Source organism: Arachis ipaensis, chromosome B03, assembly GCF_000816755.2.
Source record: "Arachis ipaensis cultivar K30076 chromosome B03, Araip1.1, whole genome shotgun sequence".
In the NCBI taxonomy this organism is placed as follows: Eukaryota; Viridiplantae; Streptophyta; class Magnoliopsida; order Fabales; family Fabaceae; genus Arachis; species Arachis ipaensis.
This window is the reverse complement of record NC_029787.2, coordinates 110,527,732-110,549,938: the sequence shown is the minus strand read 5'-3', so window position 1 is coordinate 110,549,938 and position 22,207 is coordinate 110,527,732. Positions and strand designations below refer to the sequence as shown.

Sequence of the window (22,207 nt, the reverse complement as noted above, 5' to 3'; positions counted from 1 at the left end):
CTATTCCAACCGGATCGAGAACCAACCGGTGATTAGCCTTGCTGTGACAGAGCGCGTGAGCGTAGTTTTCACTGGAAGGATGGAAGGTAGCCATTGACAACGGTGATCCACCAACACACAGCTTGCCATAGGAGGACGTGCGTGCGTGAATCAGAAGACAGAGGAAAGCAGAGATTCAGAAGACAAAGCATCTCCAAAACTCCAACATATTCTCCATTACTACACAACAAGTAACTTTTCATTTATGCTCTACTGGTTATTCATAATCCAACTGATAAACATAATTGACTTCCTGATTAAGATTTACAAGATAACCATAGATTGCTTCAAACCAACAATCTCTGTGGGATTCGACCCTTACTCACGTAAGGTATTACTTGGACGACCCAGTGCACTTGCTGGTTAGTGGTACGAGTTGTGAAAAGTGTGATTCGCAATTTGTGCTACCAACGCATAAAGAAGGAGTGCTAAAAGCTTAAGGCTTGGCTTGACATTATAAGAAAAATGCTAGGTACTGTCGGATTTACCGTCAGATTAAGCAAATAAATCTACTGGTAATCAGTTTATGGTTGGATTTACCGTTGTGCTGAAGCTGACGGTATAAATGGCACCGGAAACTGTTTACCCACAGATTATTTTCGTCCGACGCTAATTACTAGCGAATTTTACGTCAGTTTTTTCAATGGATTTGTCAAAACTGAGTTGATGATTACCGTTGGATTAATATGACGATAACTTTAGTGCCATTTCACGTGTTTAGGCACTAAGTTACAGTCGGATTTTTCCACCAATAAATCTTAAGGTAGTTTTTTTTTCTTTCTGGCACAGTTAAGCCACAATTAGTAGTCAAATTAAAGCTCTTGTTAACAAAATTGTTAGGAAAAAAATCTAAAATTTTCAGAAATGAACAAACTATTTTAGTAAAAATAAATGGTCTGAATATAATAAAATATCACAGAAGTAGAATACAATGAAGTAGACAAACAAAAAAAAAAATCCCTAAACCCTACAGATCCCGGTAACCATCACCGTCGTCGAGGTCCCCCTGTGGAGGCGGCGGAGTAGGTGCTGACGTCGGTGCCCATCAGTAGCATTGCCGCAGAAACCAGTAGCTCCGCTGCCTCCAGTGTGCCGCTGCTGGTTGTACATTTCCAACTGCTCTCGCAAACAATTTAGCTGCTCCAGCTTCTCCGTTAGTTTCGAGCTGATGGAAACGACTCCTCCCACGCGTACAAGATGGTCATTGTACTTCTGCTCAGACTGCTCCGCTTGTTAATAAAGCTTATGTGATAGCTTCTGCACCTCCTCCCTCAAGTCGATAACTTCCTGGGGAATGACAGGGCTGGTGGCAGAGGCAGAGACAGATGCAGAGGCAGAAAAAATCACCAATACGGAGGAGCAGAGACCACTTGCGAAGAACAACTCCAACCTGAAGCAGCGATTCTTGTGGGATTCAGAGGTGGTCTCGCGCCAAACCTTATCAAAATCTACCACTGAGGTCTCGGAGCCAGCTTCGTCATTTGCATAGGCGGCTGAGACTGCTGGGTTGCAGCCTCCAACCTCTGCCTGTAATCCTCCTGTGTCACACACAATGTGATTAGGATAAGAGTCAATTGACTTTGAACCAAATAAAATTTAAAACATAGGATTAATTGAAACTCACATAATAGGCGTAGACTGCGCATCAATATCCTTGTTGGCCTTCAAAGTATGTGTATACTTGAAGGTCTCCGCCAGTGTCGCCTCACAATCCAACGACTTAGACTACGAATTATATCAACCGATAAAATAAATCAATAAATTAAACAACTAATTCAAGTAACTACTAAAAAATTAAACATTATCAAACTAGTTACCAGTCTGCTCTTCATCTTTATGAAGGTCATCGATCCATCCGTATACTTCGACGACCTGGGAGAAGCCCTGTTAGCGACGTTTGTTAGACGGCGATGCTTGAAACCCTCATCATCTCTAAAATAGGCCTCCAATTCCTTCTTGATGGCTGGATGGATTTAGGTCATTAGGTGGTTACGCCTCTGACGAACGACGCTCATCATCTACTGAATCTGTTTAACTGCTTGGTGGTCATAGATCTTTCTGATCATGAGATTATGTTTCGCATCCCATATGAATTTCAACGGCACAAATTGATTTAGCGGCACAAATTGATTCAACAACATTAGTTAGTCAGGATAAAATACAGTTCAAATATAGTTAATTAATTCAACATTATTGGGTTTTTACCACCCACTTCTGAAACCATCGCTCTCTGGTCTTATCCAGGATCTGTGTATACCTGGGCCACAGGTGGTCGTACATTGACTTAATAACTTCAGAGATCTCCTATGTGCAAGCATTGTTGTTTAGTGTAAACCTATCAGAGAAGAAACCTAACATTGACAAATACATATAAACATATAAACTTAAGATTAAAAAATTGTACTCACGCCTGCATGCCATCGGGCCAAATCCTCAGCCGAATGACAGGCGGTGGTGGTGGGGCATCTTGCTTGGGGGCACTGGAGGAATCACCCACTGCGGTATCTATCACTGGATCGGCAGAGGGGTGTTGTAGAAGGAGGCACATAGTTCGAGTTTAGGACCATGATGAACTGCTGGTCCGCTGGACCCACCTGTGACGTCACAAGGGTCGATGGGGTAGTCGGGGGTAGAGGGCGATGACTGAACAGTCCTTGAGATTCGGTGGAAACCTTCGCTCTACCACGACCATGAGACCCACTCGATCTACCTCTGCTACGCTCATCATACCTATAAAGAGAATATATTATTAATACTAATCAGCATATATACTACACGAATCGGTCAACAAAACTCCCCGAAAAAATTGGACATAACCTTCCCTTAAATTGGACATATATTTACCTTTATGATTTTCACAAATCCAACCAATCTCAATCCACAGTATCAATCAACAGTCAACTAATTTCATAAGAATTAAATCAACAAAACATCTTTATTCACAACACGCTAAAGTAAAATCGTCACCTTATTAGAGTATCATATGAATCTAAATATTGTATGAAATCTAAATGCTACGTAAATTTTATATCTATCAATAAGTAAAATATGAGTCTACAGTAGTTCACACTCTAAGTATCTATATAACACAACTCAAAAAAAGAAAATCAAGAAATAATTCACTATATAATGAAATAATATGTAATGTCACAAATTCATAGCCAATCTAGAATGTCACAAATTTTTATTAGAACAAGTCATGGTAGGTTGTAGGACGAAACTTAACATTAACATCACTAAGTTACTGCAAGTGAGATAAAAAAACTACATAAAAAATATGAAATTTACATGTTAACTGAAGAGAAGCTTGCAAAGATTTCTAATGAGAAGTAATATGTATCCGTGTTAATATATGTAGTAAAAAACAAATCTTCAACCACATGGTAAATAAACTAAATCCATCTATCTAACCTTTAGTATAAACTATTACAGCAAGTGTTGGCAAATTCATAAAATTCTCTTAAGAAACCTACAATATATGAATAAATATATACTACCATATGAACCAATGTCAAAAGGGAATAAAAATAATAAAAAATATTATAAAAAATACCAAATCAGATTCTTACCTGGACCTAGTAGAGGACGACAAACCTGGCGTTGGACGAAGTGTGTTGGATGAGAGGAAGAAGCTGTCGATGCGAAGAACAGTACTCGTTGGTGGTGAGAAGAGCGGCGCTGTAACGGAGACTAGGGTTTGTAACGTCAGCTGCAATCGAGACGTCGTGGTAAACGGGAGGTGCAAGGAGAGAAGGGAGGTGTTATCGTTGTCAGCGGCACTGAGGCTGACAGCATGGCGGGGTTCAGAGGTGGCTAGAGAGAGAAAGGGAGAAGATAGGTTAGAGAGAGAGAGTGGTTTCGAATTGAAGGGAGAGAGGGGTTCACACTTTGAATTTTAGGTCTCGTTATCGTCAGATTTATAGGCGGATAAATCCGCTGGTAACTCATTGTGGGCGACCAAAATGCAGCGTTTCACTAAAATGGGTTTACCGGCGGATTGTTCCGATGGTAAATCCCACGCTACATTTCATACTTATTTCCCCTGATTTCCCTCCAAGTATTACCAACGACTTTACCATCGGAATCTGGAATCCGCCAGTAACGATTTGAGCAAACGAGTTCTACATCAAAACTGTCGGTAAACCCATTGATAAACCCCAATTTTGTGGTTTATCTTGTGTTGATTTTAGGGGATTTTATCAACTTTTCTCACATTTATTCAATAAAATAGTATGGTTTTGTGAATTTCTCCTAATTTGTACTTAAGAGTAAAAACATATTTTTTAGGCCTTTAAATCGCTAATTTTATTTCACTTTAATTCCATTCAATGCCTTGATATGTTTGTTAAGTGATTTCAGGATTAGAAGGCAAAGATTGGGTTGAAGGAATGAAGAAAAAGCATGCAAAAATGGAGAACTCATGAAGAAATGAAGGAATTGCTAAGCTGTCAATCCTGACCTCTTTGTACTAAATCGATCATAACTTGAGCTACAGAGGTCCAAATGAGGCGGTTCTAGTTGTGTTGGAAAGCTAACATCCGGGGCTTCAAAATAATACGCAATTTGCCATAGTTTTCTTGCAGTTAGACGATGCGCACGCGTCGCCCATTTGTGCGCGTCGCAGGATCAGCATGACTCACTTAAAGGCAACACGTGACCAGCGATTTCTGAAGCATTTGGGCCCAATCCAACCCATTTCTAATGCTATTGAACCAGGAATTGAAGGGGGAATGAACCAAGTAGTCATAGTGGAGTTTTCATTATGTTTTAGGGTAGAATTCTAGAGAGAGAGACTCTCTCCTCTCTCTAGATTTAGGGTTCTTATTTCCATTTCCTTTTTTATCTAGATTTTAATGTTGTTTGACTTGTTTCATTTTAGTTTTTCTTTAATTTTATTTGTTCTAGCATTTTAGTTTAGTCACTTCTCTTGTTAATTTTTTATTTTACTCTCTTTTATGTTGATGAACCATTGTTGGATCTTGATTTCTTCTAATACAATTTTATGTTTCCATGTCTTCTTTTATGTTTATCTTTATTGCTATTGTTGATTTCTTGCTTATGATAGTTATGGGTTTTTTTAATTCTTGCATTTTGTGATGTTTACTTTAATTGCACTCTAGGTAACTCCACTATTGATGGGTATATATTCACTCAATTCTTTTATGTTTACTTTTATTGCATTTTGTGATGTTTATCTTTTATGTTTCCACGTGGCTATGAATTCCACCAAATCTTTATTTCTTTATGAATTCTCCACTTTGCATGCTTCCTTTCCATCCTCTAAGTCATTCTTGCCCTATAGATCCTGAAATCACTTAACAAACGCATCACGGCATCGAATGGTAATAGGAGAGGATTAAAAATGAGCATTTTTAAGGTCTTGAAAGCATGTTTTCAACTATAAAGCATAATTAGGAAGAAATCATAAAAGCATACAATTTATATGAATAAGTGTGAAAAGAATTGATGAAACCCACCAAATTCAACATAAGATAAACCCTAAAATTAAGGTTTATCAACCTCCCCACACTTAAACAATAGCATATCCTCATGCTAAAGATTAGAATACCAAAGAACATAAGGATTGGGAAGACTTATGGCTAGAGTAAATCAAATGCTTCTACTTACTTGGTTAGAGTAAATCAATCTCCAAGAGAATATATGAACACATAGGGCTAAAATATTATGATGATCAACAAATTCCACTAATTCAAATTTCAAAATGAAGTGTGAATAAACTTTCAAGATGAAAGCTCGTGAAAGCGGGGAACATAGGATTGAGCATTGAACCCTCACTGGAAGTGTTTGCACTCTAATCTCTCTAGTGTTTGAGGGTCAATTCTCATCTAATCTTGCTTTCTAAGGCTTGTTCTTCTTCTACAAATTAACATATGTTCAATGCATGGATACACATATCAAGAGGTCTTCCAAGGGTTGTAATGGGGTTAGGGTCAAGGTAGGATTATATTTGGTCAAGTGGACTAGAATTTGAATCTTTGATTAACCTAAACTTCCCACCTAACTTAAGATAATCCATGTAACTATAATGTAAAGCCTAACTACCCATTATCTATCCTTTTCTACATACTCATGCATCCCATTTTAAGTACTACACATATGCATTGTCATCACTACTTTACTTTGGGACAATTTGTCCCTTTTTTATTGCTTCCTTTTTCTCTTTTTCTTTCCTTTTTCTTTTTATATTTATTTTTTTAAAGCAATATATACACAAGATATTAATGCATATAGTTTAAGTAGTGAATGCATGAATATGTACCTAAATTTTCCAAAAGTTTTCAAGAATCATGAAATACCCAATTCACCTAACCAATGTTCCCAATTCCAATTTTCCTATACTTAAATCATGCACACTCTCACTAATCTAAGTTAACTAAAGATTCAAATTAAGTACATTTATTATTTTTTACTTAGAGTTAGTGATATGCTATTATAAAGAACAAAAGGGGTTAAATAGGCTCAACATTGGTTTACAAGGGTTGATAAAAGGGTAAGGCCAATTTGGGTATGTGAGCTTTAATGAACAAGGACCTCAATGACATAAATGTATTCATATATTAAACAATGGATATATAGAATCAAACAAGTCAAAGATCACAATCTTAGAGAGATCAACACACACCGACAAAATGTTGGTTGAAAAGATGCAACCAATCAACTAGGCTCAAAATCTTACTAGGTTTATGTATTTTAGCTCTAAAACCATGTTCCAAAATTAATTTCTTCAAAAAAGTTCAACAAAAATTTAGCTCCAATTAGTGGAATGCCCTAAAACAATTTTCTTGAAAAAGAAATCATCACTTTAACTAAGTAGTCATAGTAAGAAGTGGTTGGATGAAAAACAATTCATTTAATTCATATGCATCCAATCACTTAACAAGGATAGGTAAAATATATACAAAGCTCTAGATATATCTACAAACAACTACCATGCAAAAAGTACTTAAATGGAAACAAATAACTACAAAATGCAAATTATCCTAACTAACAAAAAAAATTAAGATCTAGGTGTTGGAGAGAGGGGTTATTACCTATGGAAGTCGGTCACCAACTTTTCCACACTTAAAAATTTGAACGGTCTTTCGTGCCATCTGTGATGAGCAAAAGTGGTTCGGACTCGCCACTTCCAATAGCCATAGGATGGTGGGACAAGGGCGCCTCCATGTCCACCTCTTGATTGCTTTCTTCGCCATGATCCGAAGTGGACTCCGGAGTGTCGGGCCCCTCCATAGGTGGGTGGGTACAACTAATGAGCTTCTTCAAGTAGTCATAACAGCGCTTGATGTGTCGCTCAATCTGCTCAATCTTTTGACCTTGCCAGTCTATCTTCTTAATGAGCTCAATCAATTATTGGTGGATAGATGGTTAAGGTGCAGTTAATGATGTTGAAGGTAGAGTCGATGGTTCGGCAATATCTACATGTGGGTTCTTATCCTTGCACTTGGTTGCAACGTGAGGCTTAATCCATTTTTCATGCGGGAATCTCTTTCTCTGTAAGAACCTGGTTTTTCGGTAAACAGACTTTTCTGGCTATTTTAAAATTTATTTTGTAAAATTTTGAACCACATCCCAATAATAAATAGTGAGATTGGTCCAATGGTAAAAAAAAAAAAACAAAAATTAAAGAAAAAAAAGAGAAAACTAAGAAAAAAAGAAAAAAAAATAAAAATTAAAAAAGGGCCATTAATATGGTCAAAATTGACTTTACGAGGGTAATTAATCCCCCTAAGTCAAATTTGACTAGTAAATAATAAATATTAGCTTACCATTAGTTTATTTTCCTCACTAGAGACTTTTTGAGCCGGAAATTCACTTTTAGTGACGGTTTTGCGTGCGTCGAGAAAAACTCTAATAACCAAAAATCTCGGAATCAGTGGTCAAAATAATTTCTACTCAACTATATGTGCCTCAAGATTTATATTAGCCATCCATTCATGATTTACTCTTTTAAAAATACATATTAGCCATTAATTATTTCACCACACGGTAAAGTTTACTACGAACCGAATTTTTGACTAAATTCAGCAAACGACTCTTAGAGACCCAAAATCTTTTTACTTGCCACCCAAGTAACTTGTCTCTCCTTCTCAGCCTCTGGGCCGAGACTATCTCAGCCTTTCACGCCTCTCTACTGTGTTTTTAACCTCGAGTAACTAACTGTGGTTAATCGTGGATAAGCTCGACACGCAAGCGCTGACCATGCTTCTTCGTTTTCACGCCCCTTATTCGTTGAGACCGAACCCTTGTGTAACACCCTAACTACCAAAGTTCACACTTCCGGCTGCGCGATTCTGATAGCTCGGATATTACAACGACTCTTATACCATTTAATACTAAAATATGAGCCTGTTTAAAACTTTAAATTGTCCCTAGTGGCTGATGATATCATCTGTTGGTTATAGAGCCAACCCGACAAGTCCTGGTAGCTAACCATTGGACTGTCCCTCTATCGTGCATCCCCAACTCGTGTTATACTCATCATAAACTTGATCATAATCATGATCCATATGCATCACCCTCACTGGTGAATATTTATCCATCACCATCACTGGTGAATATTTATGGGGGCGAGCTCATCCGGGCCTTTCACAGTGCCCGGCCACACTTACGACATAGGGTCAACAGAGTATCAAGTCTCAACCTGGAGCACGTGGTGGCTAGCCACTGCTACTACCCAGGGAAACTCGTATCTCAGATAGTGGAAGTGCAAAATCACAATTATCAATATCTCAGCATATATGCATTCATTCTCAGCCATGGATCAACATCCACCTTAGCCATCCGGCTCACGGTTCAATCCAGAACCAGCCAATATTGATAAATCATATACAGCCATTCCGGCTCACGGTTCAATCCAGAACCAATCAATATGTATAAACATACACAGCCATTCTGGCTCTCAACAAAACAGCACTTCCACATTCAAAATCATCAAATTCATGAAATCAGCATTTAAGCCATAAATCATTTTCTCAATTCATTTCACTTTGAAATCAAGTTTCAACTCTTTTCAGCCTTGGCTTTAATGATCTCATTTCTCAAATCATCTCTGGCTCATAAGCCACTTTTACTCAAGGTAAATTCCCCTTTTAAATAATGCCACTCTCGGCATCCTCTTTCCAAAACTTCCATCATCATGGCAAGTTAAAAGCCTCTTTGAGATATTCAAAAATCACCCATCCAACAATGGGACTTTATAACAAAAGTTTCTCGGCAGAGTCCCAAGTCTTTAGGAGAGAATAACATAACTCATTTCGCCAAATTCATTTAAAATCATTAAAACATTGGCTTTCCGATTTGAGTAATAAAATAGGATCTAAGCCAAACCGAGTCACGTAATCGTTTACTTCTTTCAAAGCCGTTTCCTTTTCCTAGGTAAAACCAGCTTCAACCCCCATGATAAATTCTAAAGCATTTCGACTGTTCAAAATTGTTTTAGTCTTGCAAGAATTCAGAATTCAAAGAGTACTTAAAACCTTTCTCAAAACATTTCAAATGAAACTTGTCAATAGACATTCAGGTTCTTTCAAAGTCATTGAAACTTCTTTAATTGAAACCCCCAAGTCAAATTCAAAGGAATAAACCCTTTTCACATCCAAATAGCTTTAAAACACAAGTTTCATCTAAATAACCTTCTCCTGAAAGAGATACAATGCCTTTCTTAAGAAGCAAGACTAAATCACAATTTCCTCTTTATTAATTCATTTCGAAAGCATGAATCATCCTTTTCTCGATAATTCAAATAAAATAGTAGAAGTCTTTAACTCATCATTTTCCAGACAACATTTCAATAAAGACTCGGATTTTATAGAAATTTCGGCAGCACCTCCCCTAAAACTTGGACTTTTGCCACCCGGTTCGGGTCCCAACTAAACCGTTTCTCATTCCTTTTCAACAGCTCGAATCCAGAAATCAATTCAAAAGCAAGCTAAATCCAACAGTCGCCTCAGTGGCATATCTCAAGGAAACCATTTCAAAAATTAACTCAATACCAACCGATTTAACTCATCATTTCTAAAGCTTTAAAGAATCGGTTCAACAATAAATCATTTATCCAAACCAAATCAATTAAAGCAACCCAGGCTGAATTTCAAAAGTATTCTATCTTTCGCATCATCAAAATAATTGACTCCATTCAAACCAATCCTCAACGGATTAAACTCATTTCAAATCTTTAAAGAATCAACTTTAAACATTACATTTCACAAGCCACACAACAATTCAGCCAAACCAACATCTATAGTCATTCGAATCAATCAAATAATACATAAGGCAGATACAATCACAAAATACACAATATCTCACATCAGTACCCATATGTAATAATTCCAATAATAAACTATAGTTTTCAGAAAGCGCCCCTACCTCAAAACATAATTCCATAGTCCAAAAGTCTCACAGAGTCCTCTTCGCCTCAACCCAAAACCAACTGCAGCCAGCAACTCGTCTCCACTTGCGTTCTCAACAATCTCACCAACTCTAATCGCAACACATAACAATTAGGACTCGACCCCACGTTACCAAAACTCATATTCATTAACCAAGCACAACAAGGTACTAACGCAAGGCTTTCGAAATAGAGATACTCACTAGATCAGCGAAACGAAACAGCCGCAACTCTAAAACGACTCGGCAGCGGCCCCGTTAATAAATTCTGAATAACGGCGGCAGCCCGAATTTCTGATAATAGCAGTTGTACAACCACGCAGTGTCAATACTCTTTCCGAAATCCAAAAGAACAGTAACCAAACTTAAAATTCTTACCATCGGCGGGACCCGGTGGCAGCAGAGACGTTCTTGGCGGCAGAGGCTCAGCCCGGAGCTTCGGCGGTGGTCCCTGAAGTCATAGAACCACTCCCAGTTGCCAGAACACAGAGGCGCAGCTCTTCTTTCCAACAGTGACACCTGCCGCGGTGGCTGATGCAGCAGCTCAAGACGCAAGCAGCAGCGGCGGAGGATTTCAACGGCAGAGAGAGGCAATTTCCTCCACTCTCATCCATAGTCAACCACGATGGAGGTGGAAGCTGGCAGTGGCGGCGGTGGTTCCGACGAAGGCGACTCTTCTTTGTTCGTGCTTCCAGTGGCGGCAGGTTCATGTTGAAGTAGATTTTGTAGAGTTCCAAAAACAAATGCACACAACTTTGGCTAATAGCTAAAATATTTCCTCAAATATTTTAGAAAGATAGTTAGGTGCACAACCAAACCAAAAGCAGTTCATAAAACCTCGGAAGTAATCAAATGCTTGTTCAAAATTCTTAAAATTTCGTATTCAAACAAGCGTGTATAATATTCATAACAAGTACGAAAGAGGAAGTTAAACTCTTTTTAAAAAAGAAACTCCGAAGTAAAAATTTGCTTACAATTTGGTAAAGGAAATAAGTGGCGCATTACAAACGAACCAATTTCCACTAAACAAGGGAGCTTTCCAAAACTTCATTTAAAAGGGCGCATGCCAAATTTAAATTAATTTCGTCAAAATTGGACAATGGTTTTAATCTCAATCAAACAACAGAAAATAAATTCCGTTTAATATTTCATCAAAGAGAATTCGAAACTTCTTTAAAAGGTTCAAAACAAGACTCCAAAAGCGTTCTTGAAATCACCATCTCGGAAGAACATTCAAGAAGTTTAAGATGTACTAAAAAGGATTCAAGCCTTGCAAGAAAGGATCTTAATTTAAAGTAGTTCAAACAAGATCCACTAGACATGAAACATCAAACAAGTTTTAAATTGATCCAAAAGAATACAAAAGTCATAGAAAAAGACAACTCAATCATTTGTAATTTTTCAATGATAAATCTTTAACTAAAAACTCTTGTAGAGATAATGGGAGAATAAACAATGCACTATCTTGAAATGAATCAAACTGACCCACATAAGGATGAGATTCACAAGAGGGGACAAACCAAGATCAATGGTAATGTTCACAAGATGTAAAAGATTAGTTAAAAACAGAATCACGTATGACATTCATAGAGGTGAAAAGCTTAAGAAGGAACCAGTCTGTTCATAAGAAGAAAGCTATGAATCCAACATTTTCAAAAGAACAACAATGGCATAAACCATGTAGTATGCTAAACCAAACTCAATTCAAAATAGTTAAGTAAAGCTTATCAAACGAAACTCAACCGGAATATAAGCGAAAAATCCTTTCTTTCCAGTATTTCGGAAAATATCCAAATACACAATCAAATAAAGATGTCCATTGGAACTATAGTAAAATTACTAGAAAGTCAATTTGTATTTTAAGTAGGTGCAGTTCTATAAACCAGTAAAGGTACAGGCGAGGCATTAGAAATAAATAGTTGTTAAACTGTATAAGAAATCTTCAAAGTTCCACATATAGATAAGTGTATATCTAATCAACAACAATTTTTATAAAAATCCCAAAATTAGCTGTAATCACTGTCAAATAAGAGGAAAACTGAATCAACAAGTTCTCTAAGAATGAACTCGGAACCCAGAGTTAAAAGTCACAGCACTTTAAGACAAGTTCAAGACTATATAAAAAAAATACTTGAATCAAGAAGAACTCAAACAGAGGAAGACAGATGCATCAAGGATTCTAAACAAGCATATGCACTTAAGATCATTCAAGAATGCATATGAATAGAGGAATAGAGTGGAAACATCAAATTACTTTTCAAGAGGAGTACCAAACAAGAACTTCAAGTTAGGATATAAAAGAACAGGTCGACTCGAACAGAATTCAAGACACACAACTGAATAGCCTCGAGAAAAAGTTTCTAACGTTCCCCCAAAGCCCGCGATTCGCTTTACTCGAAACTCGTATATCATCTATGATAACCCATCAGTGCTTTCATATACATAATTCACTAGTATTAAGCCGGCCGAACTTAATATCAGGAATTATGCAATGCAAGACTAACATCGTTAATCAATAGACCGTCATGTGCATAAAGCTCTAATTCTCGTCATTCGACAAGACCTAATACATGACAAACGCTCACAGTATGCAACCGAAGCATAGTCAGTCCATTCCTCAGGCTCTACAGGAAGAACTGCTCTGATACCATAATGTAACACCCTAACTACCAAAGTTCACACTTCCGGCTGCGCGACTCTGATAGCTCGGATATTACGACGACTCTTATACTATTTAATACTAAAATATGAGCCTGTTTAAAACTTTAAACCGCAACATCGCTCCCAACAACACTTTCATCCGATAACATACATCCATAAATACCATACAACTAACAAAACTCATAAAGAGTACATGCGTATATATATACAAATATATATATAAATAATATTACAGACATAATCCAATACAATCCGTATCCCTCTTACAGATTATATCAAGATAAAGGTGAGGGTACAATAAACCATAATCAACACAATACAAAGCATATCAACAACAACTAAATGAACTCTTCGTAACTTCTGCGCCCATATCCTGAAAGGGGAAAAATGTAAGGGGGTGAGAACATCATCCTCGAAAGGGTTCTCAGTAGAGGGTTTTTGGGAATTACTATAATAGGATACGTGAAGATAACCGCACCAGTGATTAATAACCGTCTTATGCCTCTTTTCAAAAACAGCGGTTTACAATAAAAGTAAAGTCGGAAATCTTTTATGAAAGAGGAACTATTCAATTCTCAAAAACTCAAAAGCCTTTCAAAAAGGTTTATCTATGCTGAACCAAAATATCCTTTCTTAATTTATTCCAAATCAGAAACACAAAACCGAAATCAACCATCAGTTCATCTCATTCCAACCACGGCCTTAGGCCCAAACAATCCAACCACGGCACTAGGCCCAAACAATCCAACCAACAACCAATCACCACAATCCGTCATTAAATTCATAAAGTCGGCATTTAAGCCATAAATCATTTTCTCAATTCATTTCACTTTGAAATCAAGTTTCAACTCTTTTCAGCCTTAGCTTTAATGATCTCATTTCTCAAATCATCTCAGGCTCATAAGCCACTTTTACTCAAGGTAAATCCCCCTTTTAAATAATGCCACTCTCGGCATCCTCTTTCCAAAACTTCCATCATCATGGCAAGTTAAAAGCCTCTTTGAGATATTCAAAAATCACCCATCCAACAATGGGACTTTATAACAAAAGTTTCTCGGCAGAGTCCCAAGTCTTTAGGGGAGAATAACATAACTCATTTCGCCAAATTCATTTAAAATCATTAAAACATTGGCTTTCTGATTTGAGTAATAAAATAGGATCTAAGCCAAACCGAGTCACGTAATCATTTACTTCTTTCAAAGCTGTTTTCTTTTCCTAGGTAAAACCAGCTTCAAACCCCATGATAAATTCTAAAGCATTTCGACTGTTCAAAATTGTTTTAGTCTTGCAAGAATTCAGAATTCAAAGAGTACTTAAAACCTTTCTCAAAACATTTCAAAATGAAACTTGTCAATAGACATTCAGGTTCTTTCAAAGTCATTGAAACTTCTTTAATTGAAACCCCCAAGTCAAATTCAAAGGCATAAACCTTTTTCACATCCAAACAGCTTTAAAACACAAGTTTCATCTAAATAACCTTCTCCTGAAAGAGATACAATGCCTTTCTTAAGAAGCAAGACCAAATCACAATTTCCTCTTTATTAATTCATTTCGAAAGCATGAATCATCCTTTTCTCGATAATTCAAATAAAATAGTAGAAGTCTTTAACTCATCATTTTCCAGACAACATTTCAATAAAGACTCGGATTTTATAGAAATTTCGGCAGCACCTCCCCTAAAACTTGGACTTTTGCCACCCGGTTCGGGTCCCAACTAAACCGTTTCTCATTTCTTTTCAACAGCTCGAATTCAGAAATCAATTCAAAAGCAAGCTAAATCCAACAGTCGCCTCAGTGGCATATCTCAAGGAAACCATTTCAAAAATTAACTCAATACCAACCGATTTAACTCATCATTTCTAAAGCTTTAAAGAATCTGTTCAACAATAAATCATTTATCCAAACCAAATCAATTAAAGCAACCTAGGCTGAATTTCAAAAGTATTCTATCTTTCGCATCATCAAAATAATTGACTCCATTCAAACCAATCCTCAACGGATTAAACTCATTTCAAATCTTTAAAGAATCAACTTCAAACATTACATTTCACAAGCCACACAACAATTCAGCCAAACCAACATCCATAGTCATTCGAATCAATCAAATAATACATAAGGCAGATACAATCACAAAATACACAATATCTCACATCAGTACCCATATGTAATAATTCCAATAATAAACTATAGTTTTCGGAAAGCGTCCCTACCTCAAAACGCAATTCCATAGTCCAAAAGTCTCACAGAGTCCTCTTCGCCTCAACCCAAAACCAACTGCAGCCAGCAACTCGTCTCCACTTGCGTTCTCAACAATCTCACCAACTCTAATCGCAACACATAACAATTAGGACTCAATCCCACGTTACCAAAACTCATATTCATTAACCAAGCACAACAAGGTACTAACGCAAGGCTTTCGAAATAGAGATACTCACTAGATCAGCGAAACGAAACAGCCGCAACTCCAAAACGACTCGGCAACGGCTCCGTTAATAAATTCTGAATAACGGCGGCAGCCCGAATTTCTGATAATAGCAGTTGTACAACCACGCAGTGTCAATACTCTTTCCGAAATCCAAAAGAACAGTAACCAAACTTAAAATTCTTACCATCGGCGGGACCCGGTGGCAGCAGAGACGTTCTTGGCGGCAGAGGCTCAGCCCGGAGCTTCGGCGGTGGTCCCGGAAGTCATAGAACCACTCCCAGTTGCCAGAACACAGAGGCGCAGCTCTTCTTTCCAACAGCGACACCTGCCGCGGTGGCTGATGCAGCAGCTCAAGACGCAAGCAGCAGCGGCGGAGGATTTCAACGGCAGAGAGAGGTAATTTCCTCCACTCTCATCCATAGTCAACCACGATGGAGGTGGAAGCTGGCAGTGGCGGCGGTGGTTCCGACGAAGGCGACTCTTCTTTGTTCGTGCTTCCAGTGGCGGCAGGAAGGATGGATTCGGAGGCAGAGACCTAACAAAGCTGGTGGCGACGGGTTCCAACGACGACGGCGAACTCAGTTTCGATGGCGGCAGCTCCCTCGCGAGCTCCCACTCTCCCTCCTCGCGTTCACCCACTTCTCGCTCTTCCATTGTCGGGGATGACAGCAGCCACGGGCGGCGAGGCCCACTAACCGCGACGCATCTCCCACTCCTCTGTGTCACTCACCTCGCCGGCGTCGCACCGTCCCTCTTCTCCGATTCCCCTTCCCCGGTTCCCTCTGATTCCTCAACTTCTCTCTCTGTTCTATCGCATGAATGCCGCTGATTTTGGAAGAGGCAATAGGATTAGGGTTTCGGCGGCTGAGGGATAGGGCATTAGGGTTTATTATTATTATTATTTTTTTTAAACTTAGGGTTAAGGGTATTTTGGTAATTTTACTTAAAATTGGGAATAATATAGTAATTGAAACCCAAGTTAAATCCAACACTAATTATATATAGAAAATACCATTTGCTCACCAATCTCACAAATTATTTTCAATAAAATGTCTAAATCAAATAATTAGAAATAATATACTTAATTTCTTCATTTTTCTAAAATAGCAATATTAATATTTAAAATATTACTTATCTAATCCAAATCATATAAAATCCTTATTATTTCATAACTATCAACTTTATAATTCAAATATAGAAAATAATCCAATAATTGTGAAATTGGATGATAATCATAACTTATCTCAAATCCAATAAATCAAAACTTGCCTTAATCATCTTTAATAAACTGATTTTCGAAATTAAGGCCATAAATAACTATATGATTTGAGACTTGATCATGATAAGACTTTTTAAAAGTTCTGGGTCTTACACCTTGACCACGAAAATTCCAGCCCCTTTTACCATCATAAATTTAGCAAGACTTTGATTTTTTATTTAAGGAAGCATTGGCCACAAAATTCACAAAACACTTTACACATTTTTACACTCTTTTGACCGAATTCTTGAGAGAGAAAGGGAGAAAATTCTTGCACTTGTTCTCTATGCTCCAGCCCCTATTTCAACTCTTCTTCCATTGTTCTACATGTATTCTTCAAGTACTCAAACCATACAAGCACAAACTCTCCTCAAGCTAATCCTTGCGTTTATACCGAAATTTCGACTAGGTAAACTCTTGTTCTTTCTTCTTTCCTTTTCTATTTTTAAAATAGTAGCCATGATGAATTTTTACTCTCCTCCATGTATAAAGAACTCTTCTTGAAGCACCCATGAAGTACGCCTAAGGAGTTAAGGAGTTTCAAACTCACAGTGGTTGAATTTCGACGTTTGGTGACACTTTAGGCCCAAAAATGAAACTCACCACCACTAGCTGTGTTTCTTCCCTTGTATGCACGTTTTCTAGTGTGAGAAAGGTTTTTTAACTGTATTACATAAGAGGTAAGGTTTAGGATTAGTTAGAGTATGGTTGTGCTTGTTTTTGGTGCTTATATGAGCCACTTTGTGGTGAATTATGCTTGTTTTGAATTTCTGGAAATTTTATGAGTTACCACTATTTTGGATTTTTAAATATGTATAATTTATTATTGTATTACCTCTGGATTTTGTGTCAAAACAGCCGGAAGCATAGAAGCGCTTGGGGTTTAAGTTTCAAGTTTTAAGCGTCACAAAAAGTGAAGAAAAGTATAAAAACTGCACCTCTGAAATTTTCAGTCACTAAGAGCACGAAAATTATGATAGAAAAGAGATAAAAAGTAGTTAAAAAAATATTTTTAATCCTATGGAACAAAGGTGAAAAGGTAAAAGGGGTGTTATGGTCATTTTTGGGTAAAAAGAGAGTAAAAAATATAATTTAAATGAAAAATAAGTAAAATTATGAATTTAGTGTCATTAGGGGTAAAATAATAATTATATAAATTATTTGGGTTAAGATTATAATTTTAAAAAAGGTTTCGGGCCTAAATAAAAGTTTTAGTAAAAGTTAGAAGTAAAATAGTAAAAAGCAGTAACTAGAATAAGTAAATAAAATTAATAAAGGGTAAATTTGGTTTTAGGTCCCTTAGGGTGAAAATTTGCATTAAATAAAATGATTAGGAATAATTTTAATCATAGGCAACTAATAGGATTAATCCGGTAAAATTTGATACTAAATAAGGTTAAACGGTAAAACTAGAGTACTTAGGGGGATATTAGTAATTTCAGGCATAAAGTCAAATTACAAATGAATAATTAACTTAATCAAGGAGAAAAGGTATATTAGGAAAAATATGAAGATACAATGGTAAAATAATAACATTAGGGGTGAAAGCGTCATTAAAAACCTAATGAAAACGGTAAAAAGAAAAGTTAAATAAAAAGGATAAAATGGTAAAATTTGACAAGGCTGAGACATTTTAAGAAAGAGCCGGGTACAAGTTTCTATAAAAGAAGGGAGGAGAAGTCCCTTAGAAATAAATTTTGTTGAGATGTGCCGCGGAAGAAGAAACTGTAAATCCCAAGGTGTTAAGAAGTACCTGGCAGAGCGGACTTCCATCCCGCCTGGCCAGAGACTATATGAACGTGGGAACGCCCACCATATGGACTGCTACTCACTGGGAGCACCTTGTATTTTTGGGCCATTCTTACAATTGCGGGCACCAGTGCGCAACCGACCCAGTGGAGTAGCCATATCCATACTGACGCATGAGCTCATGGCCTGCATAGGACCAGGCATGCATCATACTTAGTTGCTACATTCTCTATGTTTGCGATTGCTTACTTGTACCTGTGATTGTATTTTGTCTCTGCTTCTTGTATTCCGTGCTTGGTTACTATTCTGCTATATACTTTTGCTTGTACTTGTTTGTGTGACTTACCGACCTAACTGCGCGAAGTCTTAGACTTAGGCTGCGGAACCCCTTAGGTTTTCTTGTGTAGTACCCTGCTGGTAACCTTAGGTTCTCACCCTTTTACTTCCCCATTCCGCAGATGCAAACCGACGAGATCTTTTTTAAGTTTTTAGCCTTGGGACTAGCGAGCAGCAGTAGCATTACCAGAGGGTCAAAGCGACTTCTTTTACTTCCATACAGCATTTTCGTATTTCTTCAGCTCCCAAGGATTGATGACCAGCAGTAGTAGTAGTAGTAGTAGTAGTAATTTTTGCTCTCGCTCAGTATAGACATTTAGAGGGTTAGGTGCTTCTGTAAATACCTATAAAAATAAATTAGAATGGGTCCCAGACTAGAGTGACTCTTGTGAGTTGAGGCTTATTAGTATAAATATGGAGTCTGTAAATATTTTTATGAATAAGCAACGACATAATACGATGTGAATTATGATGTACTAAATGAGCCTTCGGGTATATATGTATGATATTACTATGTTTTCTGTATTTTTCTATGCTTCATGTATATATTATCTATTTAACTATTACCTATTTCGTTATATCTATATATATGACACGCGATCTCGATTAGCACTACAGGCTTATTTAATATAAGGTCTAGAGTCTCTAGGAAAAGCCGTGTAGTAGCGCCTGGCGGCTAGCATTGGTCATAACATGCTAGAAGTTAGGTCGTTACATTCTCTGCCTCATCAATGTGGTTAGCCATCAAAGAAAGTGCAAGCGAAAAGTAATGCCAACAAAGAATAGGGGGTCTCAAGTACACGGTAGCTACCACATGTAAGTGAGAAATCAACAAAAGCATTGAGGCATATCACTAGCACTTGATGCAAGAGTGAAGGAAGTACATAAGTTTAAAGCATGAAAAGAGCAATCTCAAGCATCAATATCAATAATGATGAACACATGCAAGATTAGTTAGGACATGAGAAAAGTGCTATCTCAAACTAACTCCAAGACAATGAAGGACAAAAATTGAAGAATATGGAGTTAGAGAGGATGAAATTACTAATTCTTGCATGACGTTATAAGGATAGCAAGCCATAAATAAAAATTTTTATCATGAAAAAGATTAGAAATGGGATCAATGCACAAGGAATGCAAGTGTTATGAAAAAGAAGGATTGAGTTGAAAGAATAAGACCAAAATTGAAGCAAAATCTCATTGGTTCTTTTCACAAACACTTGGTGTGCATGTTATGAACAACAAGCAACTTGACGAAATCAAGTGTGTAGTGCACCCAAATTGAAATGCCAAATACCATAGCAACACCAAATAATACAAAACAAGTCAAGAAGCACCAAAACAATCCACTAAACCCACAATAATTTAACTTGAAAATCCAACACCAATGCAAGAATAACAAGCATAGGAAAAAGAAATAAGAACAAGCTACAAATAACAAAACTAAAATACAACTAAGAACAATTAAAGTAATCAAATGCAATAATCAAAAGAAATTGAGAAATGAGACCTTGAAAAGACGGAGGAGAAGATGAGGATGAATATAAGTAAGAATAGGATAAGAAGAATGAGAAGGGGAGAGAGAAGAGATGAGGTGGGACCGCCGGTGGTGGTGGTCACCGGTGGTGGTGTCTGCCAGACTAGAGGAAGGAGAAGCAATGGGATGAGAGGAAGGAAGAAGAAGAAAGAAAGGGTATAGGTGAGAAAGAAACAGGGCATCGCATCCTGTAACTGAAATCACTAAAGCAACGCGTACGTGTGGTTCACATGTACGCGAAATTATGGAAAAAGGGAAGGTGACGCATACGCGTCAGTCACGCATACGCGTGAGGTGTAGTTGTGCCCTTCGCACAGTACCCGCATGGTCCTGGCACAACTCTCTATCCAGGTCATGCGGTAGCATAGTTTTAGCATGGTTTTCGCATCATCAGAGTGCAGACGGCGACACATACGCGTGACTAGTGCCTGTGCCCATGGCACCCTTCCCGCATGGTCCTGGCACAACTCACTGTCCAGGCCATGTGGTGGCACAGTCCACGCACCATTTACACATGGTCAATTTTCAGGGGTCACGCATACACGTGGGTCACGCGTACGCGGGACAAGTTTTTGTTTTGTTTTTTTTTTTAAAACAAGTAAAAGTAATTATAACATAATTTTGACATCTATAAAAGTAAAATAGCACAAAAAACACCTAAAATTCAATGATACTAATCAAAATAGCCAAACTGACCAAGCTAACAACAATGAAAACCTCATTAAACAATCAAAATTCAAATATATATAGACAAACTTAAGCAATTCAACCAAAGCAATAAAAATTAAGGAAAACAAGATATGAACAAGGAAGGTCATACCATGGTAGGGTGTCTCCCACCGAACACTTTTCTTTAACGTCCTTAAGTTGGATGGTCATGAGCTCATGTTCATCTCTTTGGGACATCTTCAAGGACATCCATCTCATCCGTCTTGTTACCCTTAGTACGAGTGTCCTTCAAGGGAAGATGCTTTCACTTGTCAATTGAACCATGATTGGGTGCCTTGTTTTCTTGATAACATGGAAGTTGTGGATCATTTCCCTCTTCTTTGCCAACTCCTCTTATACCTAAGCCTTTACTGACACTTATCTCATCATCACTTCCAAAGTAGACTTCAACTACATCATCTTCAACGATGTCACAACCAAAAATGGAATATACCTCTAGTGGTTGCCTCATGGTTTCCTCCAATTTAAACTTCACCACTTTCTCTTTGGCTTCAAACGAATAGTCCCCAGAAAATGCGTCTAGTTTAAACTGGGATGTCTTCAAGAATGGCCTCCCAAGTAAGATGGAGGATGGTCTGTCCGAGTCAACGGGAAGTATCTTTAGGATATGAAAATCCACCAAAAAAATTAAGTCCTGAATTCTCACCAACACATTCTCAGCAATACCCACAACCGAAATTATACTCTTGTCCGCTAACACAAACCTAGCCCTGGATCGCTTCAACGGTGCAAGGTTCAACTTCTCATAAATCGAGAGTGGCATGATACTCACACATGACCCTAAGTTGTTGATGAATCCACATTTTATGGTATTTATTTACTCTAATTGGGTGGATTTCATCAACTTTTCTTGCATTTAATCAATGAAATATCATGGTTTTGTAAATTCTTCCTAAATTGAACTTAAAAGTGAAAACATACTTTTTAGGCCCTTAATTGCTAAATTTTATTTACTTTAATTCTATTTGATGCCTTGATGTATTTGTTGAGTGATTCCAGGCTTGTAAGGCAAAGATTGAATTGAAGGAATGAAGAAAAAGCATGTAAAAGTGGAGAATTCATGAAG

The 22,207-nt window shown here is 37.5% G+C and overlaps 1 protein-coding gene and 3 long non-coding RNA genes across 4 annotated transcripts; 1 reads left to right on the top strand and 3 right to left on the bottom strand.

The window, feature by feature from the left end:
* LOC110269791 lies at positions 943-3,106 on the bottom strand. The gene is made up of 4 exons (XR_002358551.1): positions 2,448-3,106; positions 1,857-2,374; positions 1,664-1,764; positions 943-1,577 (listed from the first exon to the last, which is right to left on the bottom strand). It is a non-coding gene; the product is annotated as an uncharacterized LOC110269791 (long non-coding RNA).
* Positions 10,367-10,942, bottom strand: LOC107634610. Its single transcript, XR_001619011.2, has 3 exons — positions 10,825-10,942; positions 10,651-10,740; positions 10,367-10,539 (listed from the first exon to the last, which is right to left on the bottom strand). It is a non-coding gene; the product is annotated as an uncharacterized LOC107634610 (long non-coding RNA).
* Positions 10,856-16,420, top strand: LOC107634607. Its single transcript, XM_016338032.2, has 2 exons — positions 10,856-11,150; positions 16,043-16,420. The coding sequence occupies exons 1-2, from the start codon at positions 10,981-10,983 to the stop codon at positions 16,359-16,361; spliced, it is 489 nt and encodes a 162-aa protein (XP_016193518.1). The 5' UTR covers positions 10,856-10,980; the 3' UTR covers positions 16,362-16,420.
* On the bottom strand, positions 13,320-16,049 carry LOC107634608. Its single transcript, XR_001619010.2, has 4 exons — positions 15,717-16,049; positions 15,543-15,632; positions 15,318-15,431; positions 13,320-13,480 (listed from the first exon to the last, which is right to left on the bottom strand). It is a non-coding gene; the product is annotated as an uncharacterized LOC107634608 (long non-coding RNA).

Bases quoted from the DNA above. Each gene is read 5' to 3' on its own strand.
- LOC107634607 (XM_016338032.2), top strand. From the start codon at position 10,981: ATGCAGCAGCTCAAGACGCAAGCAGCAGCGGCGGAGGATTTCAACGGC. The intron at 11,151-16,042 runs GTTCATGTTGAA...CAGTGGCGGCAG, and splicing joins CGTGCTTCCAGTGGCGGCAG to GAAGGATGGATTCGGAGGCA.